The sequence below is a fragment of the Schistocerca nitens genome, chromosome 3, assembly GCF_023898315.1.
Source record: "Schistocerca nitens isolate TAMUIC-IGC-003100 chromosome 3, iqSchNite1.1, whole genome shotgun sequence".
Classification (NCBI taxonomy): Eukaryota; Metazoa; Arthropoda; class Insecta; order Orthoptera; family Acrididae; genus Schistocerca; species Schistocerca nitens.
The window spans coordinates 330,601,472-330,613,746 of NC_064616.1; the positions used below are offsets into that span (position 1 = coordinate 330,601,472).

General features: G+C 41.2%; 1 protein-coding gene across 1 annotated transcript in view; it reads left to right on the plus strand.

The window, feature by feature from the left end:
* LOC126249214 (uncharacterized) overlaps positions 1-12,275 on the plus strand; it is a 255,126-nt gene that overhangs the window by 230,800 nt on the left and 12,051 nt on the right. The window contains exon 12 of the mRNA XM_049950868.1: positions 8,434-8,527. Coding sequence (XP_049806825.1) covers positions 8,434-8,527 — 94 coding nt within the window. The remainder of the gene's footprint in view (positions 1-8,433; positions 8,528-12,275) is intronic.

Sequence of the window (12,275 nt, forward strand, 5' to 3'; positions counted from 1 at the left end):
TTACTCTTTCTTTGACATGGTGATTATGTTATTTATTTATTCATTTCTTCACTAGTTCTTGTGTTAGCCCAATATTTATAGGGTTGTTTCCTTTTTTTTCTTCCTGTCAGGATGTTTTCTGTATCTACAATCAGGTTTTCTATGTAGTGATTATATATTTTTGTACTGATGATGTGTTTGAGCCGTTTCTCTAGTAGCTGTGTTTCTTTCTCTGTGAATTCTGTATCTGTGAGGTTTATTAATTTTGAATGAAATTTATGATGGTGGGTGTGTTCCACTTTGTCATGTTCTGTGCATATTGCAGTGTTCTTGCTGTGATGTGTTCAATTTTTTGTATTGTGTTGATCATCACTGTTGGGTTGTGTGACAATTATCACAACAAAAAACTCCTAACATTGCAAGAAAACTTTCACATACAAAGAGTCATTGCAATGGAAAAGAAGGTACTCAGCAACCAAATCCAAATAAGCAATAACACTCTGATAATGCTGGCCACCAAAACAATAACGAACCGAAATGTAATCGGGATAAATATAAGGGGCATTCAAGAACCCGGTCACTAGTGTAAAGTAATGGTAACGATTTTATTAATTAAAACGTGTAGCTATACACAGTGCACATACTGAAAAATAGTTGCCAAAACTGTGGGGACATTTATCCCATTGCAGCACTAGCCGGTTGATTCCATCCTTGAAGAAGCTAGTAGGTTGCTGTTGGATCCAGACCTGGACCCAGTCACACACTTCATCGTCCGTTGCGAATCGATGTCTGCGAATAGCTTGTTTTAGAGGTCCAAACACATGAAAGTCACATGGTGAAAGTTCGGTACTCTACGGTGGATGTTCCAGCATTCCCCACCGAAACTGCTGCAATATTGTCTTCACTGCATTGGCCGTGTGTGGACGAGCATTATCATGCAGGAGGATAACACCATTGGACAACATGCCTTGGAGTTTTGACTATATAGCTCATCTAAGATTCTGTAAAGTGGCTTGATAGCGCTGGGTGTTGATGGTTATTTCCTGTTCCAGGAATTTCACAAGCGGTGAGCCCTTGTAGACAAAAAAGGTGGACATCATGACTTTACTAGAACTAGATTGCTGTGGGGATGGTGAAGTTGCATGTTTCCACTGCTTGCTCTGATGCTCACTTTCCTGTTCAAAATGGTGACATGATGCTTCGTCACCTATGACAATACGCGACAGAAACCCGTACTCCTCCTCATGATAACGTTGCAGATGATTCAAAGACAGTGCCATTCGAGTACTGCGCTGTTTGGTGGTCAGTTGGTGGGTAACACACTGCACGTAGATTTTTCGAAGGTTCAAGTGTTAATGCATTATGGTGTGGGTGGTGGCCATGCTAATACCCAGTAACTGATGGAGGCTAAAGCATTCACTTCCGCAACCATTTCTGGTGTGATGTCACGATGAGCCTGTCCAGGATGAGCATCATCTTGCAATGACTCACGCCCCTCAAGGAATCATTTGCCCCATTCCACCACACTTGAACGACTCAGACTGTACTCACTGTAAACAGCTTTGACCAGTCGATACGTTTCATGGCCTCCAGCTCCCTCTGCTGCCAAAACTTTAATTACTCCTTGTTCCTGCTTACTCGCCTGCATGTTCTCTTCAGTTTGAAACCACGCTGGTGCTATGCAACATCATGCGGTGCACACACGTCTGTCTCTCTACCAATAGATGGTGCCACCATATCCACATTTATGTGGCTCCATCTTACGTGTAAGGCAAAGGCAGACGCACTGACCAGGTTTCATTTGAATGAACATCATAATGAATCACCTTACCCCCTTTCTCTCTCTCTCTCTCTCTCTCCTCCTTCTCCTTCTCCTTCTCCTTCTCCTTCTCCTTCTCCCTCCCTCCCTCCTGCCCCCCCCCCCAACACACAAACATACACTCACTCACAATCCTAAATAAAAAAAAAATAAAAAAAAAATATCACCCTCTCATGAAAGAGAGATACGTACATTTTACAATGTTGTTACTACATCAGCTTGGTCAATATAGTACATTCAGTCAGCATTATGCCATCATCGGCTGTCTTTCACCCATTCATATTTTCATAACAAGAGAATCATATCTGTTAAGGCATTTAGCTAGGTGATAACATTGTGAGAGACCATGCCTTCATAGATGGCAATAAATAATTCTGAACACACACAAGTCCGTATGACTGATCAAAGCCCTACCAGAACTTCACTGCTTTTCAGTTATACTTCACATGGCATAAACACACTGAAATGAAATGACTGAAACAGTGGGGATAATATCAGTGAAGATACAATGACATGAAATGATGGTAATTCAAACCATTCAGATAGGATGAACCTGTAGTGCAATGAATGTGTAGTAATAACTGAAAATTTGTGATGGATTGGCACTCAGACCCATGTTTCCTGTTTATCAAGAGCAGTCACCTCATCCACTGGTCTTTCTGAGCACATCTCCAAACCTGACTTAAACTTCCATTGACACTGATGTTTCCACCTGAGATTCTAAACATTGCAACCAGTGGTTTTTCCATGGGGTTTATAATTAATATTCTTTCCATGTTACTTTTCTTTTGTGCTAGTACAGTATGAAATTATTTGTTGATATTTTGTGTAGCATTAACATGCTCTACTTTGCATCTGGAAGTGTTACAGGTTATACCTACATGCACTGCCATATGTCAACCTGAATGTATTATAAACACAATGAAACATACTTCTAACAATAATATAGAGCCCGAATGAGATCAAATAATTAATAGTTCAGCCTTCAAAGCCCATTTTGTACATAAACCTGTAACTCCTTTTAGAAGGAAGAAAGATAAGGGCTTAAAATCTTGTTCAACAATGCGATTATTAGAAGCGGTCTTACGCCTTGGTGAAATTTGAACTGCCATTCGCCTGAATGAAAGTCTACATCTACATCTACATCTATACTCCGCGAGCCACCTTACGGTGTGTGGCGGAGGGTACTTATTGTACCACTATCTGATCCCCCCTTCCCTGTTCCATTCACGAATTGTGCGTGGGAAGAACGACTGCTTGTAAGTCTCCGTATTTGCTCTAATTTCTCGGATCTTTTCGTTGTGATCATTACGCGAGATATATGTGGGCGGTAGTAATATGTTGCCCATCTCTTCCTGGAATGTGCTCTCTCGTAATTTCGATAATAAACCTCTCCGTATTGCGTAACGCCTTTCTTGAAGTGTCCGCCACTGGAGCTTGTTCAGCATCTCCGTAACGCTCTCGCGCTGACTAAATGTCCCCATGACGAATCGCGCTGCTTTTCGCTGGATCATGTCTATCTCTTCTATTAATCCAACCTGGTAAGGGTCCCATACTGATGAGCAATACTCAAGAATCGGACGAACAAGCGTTTTGTAAGCTACTTCTTTCGTCGATGAGTCACATTTTCTTAGAATTCTTCCTATGAATCTCAACCTGGCGCCTGCTTTTCCCACTATTTGTTTTATGTGATCATTCCACTTCAGATCGCTCCAGATAGTAACTCCTAAGTATTTTACGGTCGTTACCGCTTCCAATGATTTACCACCTATGGCATAATCGTACTGGAATGGATTTCTGCCCCTATGTATGCGCATTATATTACATTTATCTACGTTTAGGGAAAGCTGCCAGCTGTCGCACCATTCATTAATCCTCTGCAGGTCTTCCTGGAGTACGTACGAGTCTTCTGATGTTGCTACTTTCTTGTAGACAACCGTGTCATCTGCAAATAGCCTCACGGAGCTACCGATGTTGTCAACTAAGTCATTTATGTATATTGTAAACAATAAAGGTCCTATCACGCTTCCTTGCGGTACTCCCGAAATTACCTCTACATCTGCAGATTTTGAACCGTTAAGAATGACATGTTGTGTTCTTTCTTCTAGGAAATCCTGAATCCAATCACAAACCTGGTCCGATATTCCGTAAGCTCGTATTTTTTTCACTAAACGTAAGTGCGGAACCGTATCAAATGCCTTCCTGAAGTCCAGGAATACGGCATCAATCTGCTCGCCAGTGTCTACGGCACTGTGAATTTCTTGGACAAATAGGGCGAGCTGAGTTTCACATGATCTCTGTTTGCGGAATCCATGTTGGTTATGATAAAGGAGATTTGCATTATCTAAGAACGTCATAATACGAGAACACAAAACATGTTCCATTATTCTACAACAGATTGACGTAAGCGAAATAGGCCTATAATTATTCGCATCTGATTTATGACCCTTCTTGAAAATGGGAACGACCTGCGCTTTCTTCCAGTCGCTAGGTACTTTACGTTCTTCCAGAGATCTACGATAAATTGCTGATAGAAAGGGGGCAAGTTCTTTAGCATAATCACTGTAGAATCTTAAGGGTATCTCGTCTGGTCCGGGTGCTTTTCCGCTACTAAGTGATAGCAGTTGTTTTTCAATTCCGATATCGTTTATTTCAATATTTTCCATTTTGGCGTCCGTGCGACGGCTGAAGTCAGGGACCGTGTTACGATTTTCCGCAGTGAAACAGTTTCGGAACACTGAATTCAGTATTTCTGCCTTTCTTCGGTCGTCCTCTGTTTCGGTGCCATCGTGGTCAACGAGTGACTGAATAGGGGATTTAGATCCGCTTACCGATTTTACATATGACCAAAACTTTTTAGGGTTCTTGTTTAGATTGTTTGCCAGTGTTTTATGTTCGAATTCGTTGAATGCTTTTCTCATTGCTCTCTTTACGCTCTTTTTCGCTTCGTTCAGCTTTTCCTTATCAGCTATGATTCGACTACTCTTAAACCTATGATGAAGCTTTCTTTGTTTCCGTAGTACCTTTCGTACATGATTGTTATACCACGGTGGATCTTTCCCCTCGCTTTGGACCTTAGTCGGTACGAACTTATCTAAGGCGTACTGGACGATGTTTCTGAATTTTTTCCATTTTTGTTCCACATCCTCTTCCTCAGAAATGAACGTTTGATGGTGGTCACTCAGATATTCTGCGATTTGTGCCCTATCACTCTTGTTAAGCAAATATATTTTCCTTCCTTTCTTGGCATTTCTTATTACACTTGTAGTCATTGATGCAACCACTGACTTATGATCACTGATACCCTCTTCTACATTCACGGAGTCGAAAAGTTCCGGTCTATTTGTTGCTATGAGGTCTAAAACGTTAGCTTCACGAGTTGGTTCTCTAACTATCTGCTCGAAGTAATTCTCGGACAAGGCAGTCAGGATAATGTCACAAGAGTCTCTGTCCCTGGCTCCAGTTCTGATTGTGTGACTATCCCATTCTATACCTGGTAGATTGAAGTCTCCCCCTATTACAATAGTATGATCACGAAACTTCTTCACGACGTTCTGCAGGTTCTCTCTGAGGCGCTCAACTACTACGGTTGCTGATGCAGGTGGTCTATAGAAGCATCCGACTATCATATCTGACCCACCTTTGATACTTAACTTAACCCAGATTATTTCACATTCGCATTCGCTAATAACTTCACTGGATATTACTGAATTCTTTACTGCTATAAATACTCCTCCACCATTGGCGTTTATCCTATCCTTGCGGTATATATTCCATTCTGTGTCTAGGATTTTGTTACTGTTCACTTCCGGTTTTAACCAACTTTCCGTTCCTAATACTATATGCGCACTATTTCCTTCAATAAGAGATACTAATTCAGGAACCTTGCCCTGGATACTCCTGCAGTTTACCAATATTACGTTAACTTTTCCTGTTTTTGGTCTCTGAGGACGGACGTTCTTTATCAACGATGATAATGTTCTCTCTGGTAAGCCGTCAGGTATTTTATCGTTTCGCCCAAGGGGGGGTCCCTCTAACCTAAAAAAACCCCCGTGTGCACGCCACACGTACTCTGCTACCCTAGTAGCTGCTTCCGGTGTGTAGTGCACGCCTGACCTGTCTAGGGGGGGCCCTACAGTTCTCCACCCAATAACGGAGGTCGATGAATTTGCAACCATTATAGTCGCAGAGTCGTCTGAGCCTCTGGTTTAGACCCTCCACACGGCTCCAAACCAGAGGACCGCGATCGACTCTGGGCACTATGCTGCAGATATTAAGCTCAGCTTGCACTCCGCGTGCGATGCTGGTTGTCTTCACCAAATCAGCCAGCCGCCGGAAGGAACCAAGGATGGCCTCAGAACCCAAGCGGCAGGCGTCATTCGTTCCGACATGTGCTACTATCTGCAGCCGGTCACACCCAGTGCGTTCAATAGCTGCCGGAATGGCCTCCTCCACATTACGGACGAGACCCCCCGGCAAGCACACCGAGTGCACACTGGCATTCTTCCCCGACCCCGCTATTTTCCTGAGGGGCTCCATAACCCGCCTAACGTTGGAGCTCCCTATAACTAATAGGCCCGCCCTCTGTGACTGTCGGGACCTTGCCGGAGAATCGGCCACTGGCCCAACAGGCGAGGCATCCTGTGGTGGCTCGGAAACGATGTCATCACCACTAGGAAGCACCCCGTACCTGTTGGAAAGGGGTAAGGCAGCTGCCACGCGGCCAGATCCCACCTTCGCCTTTCGGCCAGGCTCGCGCGAGCCCACCACTGTCCGCCATTCACCCTGGCGTGATGGCTGACCGGTAAGATGCTCACTGCCGGAAGACGCAGCAACATCAGGGGTTCCATGTGATTCCAAGGCCACCGAAGTAGGCATAGGTCCCACCACAGTTGCCCCAACGCCACTACGAGCCGACGCCTGCGCCTCGAGCTCGATGAGCCTAACAGACAGAGCCTCCACCTGCCCCCGAAGAGTGGCCAATTCTCCTTGCGTCCGCTCACAACAACCACAGTCCCTACACATGACTAAGTCCACGGTATTACTAATCTGCCACCTCTCTGGGCACTTATTTTCAAAGGCTAAGGCTCAATATAATTAGCACACAATATTCTGTTAGTATTAAACAGCAGTAAAAGTTTTACTCCAACATTTCCTTTAATAGGTTTGATTACTGATATCAAAGTGTTCCACTGCAACACCATACGTAAAAAACAACTCAAAACATTCATAAGGTTCAGGCTGTAATTTACTTTTTTAAGATTTATGCCACTTGACATATACCTGATACAGGTTCAGTGTGCAATTTACCAACATGAACTACTATTCATTCTAAGTGGAAATGCTCATATATATGCTTTTGTCTTACACCAGCTGTAATGACCACATTGAAGATGGGACTTATTGGTATAATCTTTTGTACTTTCAGCTTTATATAGAATAATATAATTGGGGAGCATCTGCATTTTCATATCTTCCATTTAGATCTTCCATTATTTATTGATCTGTGAAATAATACAAAAAAAAAGAATTACTTTTGGATCATAATGAAATCCTCTTTTCACATGTTTTCTGTACAAATTGCTGAACATGGTATTTTGATGTTTTAGATATCCCTGTGTTTTGTTTTAGTTCAAAGCTCTAACATTTGCTACCTGATTATTTTCTAGTCTGTAATACCTAAATTCATGCTGGTTTCCAAAGCGCGTGCCATACACATTGTCATAAAATGAAAACTGTTTTTCCAAGTGCCTCAAGGCTGAGTACATTCATGTTGTTAGTTCATGCCACTGTATTGGCCTTAACCAAAATTATTCTCTTTGGAATTTTTCATTTATCTTATTTTTCACTTGAACTTGCATTTCAGGTTACTTTAACACACATTTCTTCCATAAATTTAGCAAATAATTTGCCCCTCTTTCCATTCCGTTTTTTGTGATAAAGCACTCATCGTAAGGATTGTATGCACCACTTTGATTTAAGAGATATGGTGCTCTTGAAGCTAGTATACCATCGCCTTCCTTCAATCAGAAAACCTGTTGCTTAACACTTTGCATTTTGGTTGTGGAGGAAGGGGAGGGGGGAGAAGATCCATCTGTTATGAAAAGTGAAAACTTAGTGCTGTTTGGTATTTTTTCAGATGCAGAACATTGCCAGAAGTAAAAATCATTTTTAATACTGAGCAAGGAGGGGCAGCAATTCAAAACAATAAACTCATATTCAGGAGAAGCAGGAATCAAATACCTATCTGGCAGTCCTGATTTACTATTGTAAGGTTTCCTTAAATTACTTCACACAAACGTCACGATTCCTACTGTAACATTATAGCTGCTTCTGTTCTCTATTCTTGCATCTTCTGTGGTAGTAATCTGTTTCCAGTCATCTTGCTGTCAATGGAATGGCAAACATTCCATCATCATTGTCTGAACATACCATTGCTGCTCCTCATGTCTGTGTTTCGGAAAAATATTATACATACTTTTGGTCTCCTGAATCTTCATGATTCAGCAGCAAGATATATTAGAAACTTAAGAATAATATAAACAAATATAATGATGGAAAGAACCTGAATGTGTACTGAAGTCAAAATATGGCCAGAAATGCTGTATTAGCTGATTAAAGCATTTCTTTTCCAGGATTTAAGTAAATCAACATCAGCAAACTATGTTGCAGAGAAATGTAAAAGGAAAATAGTTCCTCGATCAAGCCCAACTGTCATTAAACATACAGGTAACAAGTCCAATTTCAGTGGATTAACATGTAGTCTCTCTCACATTTAAATAGTATTTATTTTGTTTATAGCAGTTGACTAATTGAATTAACATTATTTCTTGTAAAGCAGTCAAACTGCTGGGTTTAAATCACCATTCCACCATAACATAAGCTTTATTAGAAGTTCATCCTGTACTAATGATTTGGTGCTGGGTACAAGGAGGATACAGTAGCAAATTGTCAGTCAGCTTTTGCTGAGAAAACCTCATAAATGGGTTACCATGATTTATCTTGGCAAGCTGTGAAGATAAGATACTGGAAAGGTTGACGAACTGATGCCACACATTGTGTCTTGAACCTTTAAAAGTCCAGAGGAGCACTGAGGATTTGAGGACTGAATACAAGTTAATAATGTACGGAAAGTTCTGGTTGAGCTTGGCTTGGCTGGCTGAGGTTTGTTATTGTAGACATGGAATGGCTTGCACACCTACTGCTGCAGTCTGGCCCTGATTTCCTGGTTTGTTGTTGTGCTATGATTCTATGTGTTTGTGATGCAATGTGACCAGCAAGGAGCTGTGAAGAGTATTTGGTGTGGTTTACATTTACATCTGTCCAAATGCAAGTATTGCTTTGTTTACTGACTTAATGTGACGACAAAGGCATGTTCTTTTAGGGCAGTTTATGAACTACTTGAATCCAGTAATTTCTAACCAGGTGTACTAGAATGTGATAAGTTTGCATATGGTATATTGTTTTGTTTTGAATGTAAACCAAAAATTGCTGTTGTAGCATGCCAACAGCTATCAGTGTGATTGCTTTTGTGTAAAACAAGGCTGATTATAGAGCTTTAGAATTAGACGTAAAATAGCATCATTTGAACACTGACAAGCATTCCTTTGGCTGTCAGCGTGTGGGAGTTGCACGTGTTACTGTTGAGCTATTAGCCAGCAATGGGAACAGTATGATGCCGGTGGCCAGAGGGCAAGTGAGGGACTGTACAGGTACACGTCTGGGCCATTTGGGGTGACTCTTTGCATCATTTCTCTCTTTACTGGCTAATGTTATGATGCTGTTGTGTGTCTTAGTCACTGTAAAATACTTTGTTACGTACACTCAAGGAAGATATTATTGCCTTCCTGTACATGCATACAAAGATGGAAGTAGATGAGGGGATGGTGTGGTGCACGCTCGTAGGAAAGAAAGTAGTCTGGGTTGTGAGATTCCTTTTGTGGCTTTCCGTCTTTGTAAACTCGTGGACACAACTTGCTGTATTGTTTAGATACAATCTTGTCTAATGTATATGTTAACTCAGGGCTCATTCGAAGAACTGGTAGTGTAGGTTCAACCCTCGCTTGGCTGAGGATCCCAAATTTTGGTTGGTTGCAGAGCACACATCTGAAAAAAAAATTCAGTTTTCAGTGCACACTTTGTGAACTCCCTCAGCAGGATGTGCAGACAGGCTTCATCCAGTCATGCAAGGAGAAAGAAGCACATTGGGTTTGAAGTTAGTAGGAAGGTGAGAGTGCCTGTATCCATGCTAATCAATGCCATGGCCCAAGTGCTGTGCATCAAACATATCCCGTGGTGCCGCCTCCCATCATAGGACACTCTCAGCTGATCATCAATTCTGACAACGAAAACCACAATCCTGGTCGTGCCCTGGACTCAGTAAGTGCACTGAATAATAGAATTACCAGTTTCACTGAAGAAATGTAGATTTTTATTAGTCTCCATGTGTTGTAGTTTGCTGTGGTGTAGGTAGGGAGTTCATCAAACAGTCATTTTGTTTCCCAGCAACCAGGTCCTACCCTTAGGCAGTAACATCAGGCACTTACTGCAGAAACATCTGGATGATGGCTGACGTTGCTAGAGGGAGGTCGTGACATGGGGAGGGATCTGTTCACCTCTGTTAGCTGCCATGACACACCAATCTTCTCGGGACTTTGTCAGCCTTGTTAATCTCTGACCAGATACATTCTCAGACAGCGATATTTCTACCAGAGTGTAGCTTCAAAAGTCAAAAGTATGTAATAGCATTGTGTTCAGACTGGAGCTATTTGTCACTGAAGAACTACAGGATATTGTTGCTGCCTGTGACATCTTTGCACTTGGATTTGATGAGAGTTTGAATAAGGTTAGCTGAAACCAGCAGATGGATCTGTTTTTAATTTCCGGGATAAGTTTCGATTAAATTTGTCAGATACCCCCTTAGCAGCTTTCTTCTATACTTCCCTCCAATCTGTGGTCAGAGAAATAATGAAAAAATTTGTCAAACCAAAAGTTTTGGAGAGAGAGTCTATCTTCAAAATAAATGACAACATAAATCTTTTGAGATATCAGAAAGTGGACGTAAAGTGTGGAACCAAAAAAGCTCTCAATTAATATGATGTATCAGAGAAAGGTATCTCTGCGTTTTGGAATGAGTTACTTACATTTATGAAGAGTATGGTATTCAAAATTCTGGATCTTGGCATATTCCTTTACAAAGGGCACCATATTTTTAGACCTTGAAGTGGTAATTAATGCCTATCTTTTGAAGAGATGGTTAGACATACCATTGACACATGTCACTACCTTAAATCACTATGGTAACCTGTGAGTTCCAAAATGTTTTTAGAGATCAGGTCAGTAAAGGAAATCCACAAAGAAATTTATGGGCATGATGATCGCTTCAATCAGTTCTGTATGCTGGCCTTTGGGTGTAAGAGTGGACATGAAAATTTAAGAGATTCATCAAGCTAGCTTGGATTCCTTTCCATAGCAATACCAGCCTTGAAAGATATTTCTCTGACAAGTCCTCCATTCTGTTTGAAAATTTGACTGACATCTCTCTAATAGCCATTCATACAGTTCATGATGTGGTCAGGGTCATGATCGGTGTTGGATCTGTACTCATCACAAAGCAGTTAATCCATTGCTTCTAAAATGCATGTGGTAAGTGCAGTAAACCATTAGTGGAGAAAAGAGCAGTTGAGAAGACCTCAAAATAAAATGAGAGAAGTAGGAAAGAGCTTAGAGAAAAGCTATGAGAGCTCCAAAGTAAGAAAACAAAAATTGTGGAAAATGCTTAGAAAGAGGTTTCTCAGATTGAAGTAGTAGTTCTATCTCTAAAAAATACTTGCTTGTGTCTAAATTAATATACATGTATGTTTCCTTGCCAAATTATTTTGTTACTGTTCTTTCCATAATTGTTTTTTACACATTGTATTTGAACTTTATTGTTCGATCTCTTTGGAAAAGTGTAATATTTTACTAAATGCTCTTTGTTATTATGTCAGTGTGTGCTCCCAACAGCTGTTTATTCCTGGTAGAAATGTATTATTAATAATGTTTTATTTCCTTTGCAACCTACTCTCATTCTAGTTTTCCAATAAATTTTTTTTGTATTAATTACGGCATATAATTCTGTTCAAGAATGAATTTTTCACTCTGCAGTGGAGTGTGTACAGTGGAGTGTGCACTGATATGAAACCTCCTGAAAGATTAAAACTTTGTACCCAACTGGAACTCGGACCCAAGATCTTTACCTTTCACGGGCAAGTGCTCTACCAACTGAGATACCTAAATACAACTCACAACCCATCCTCACAGTTTTATTTCCACCAGTGCGTCTCCTACCTTCCAAAATTTGCAGAAGTTTTCCTGCATGCTTTGTGGGACTAGCACGCGTGGAGGAAAGGCAAAAGTCCTGTGTTAGAGACCTGCTCCAACACACAGTTTTAATTTGCGAGGAAGTTTAACTTAATTCTGTTATTGGATCCTTGTA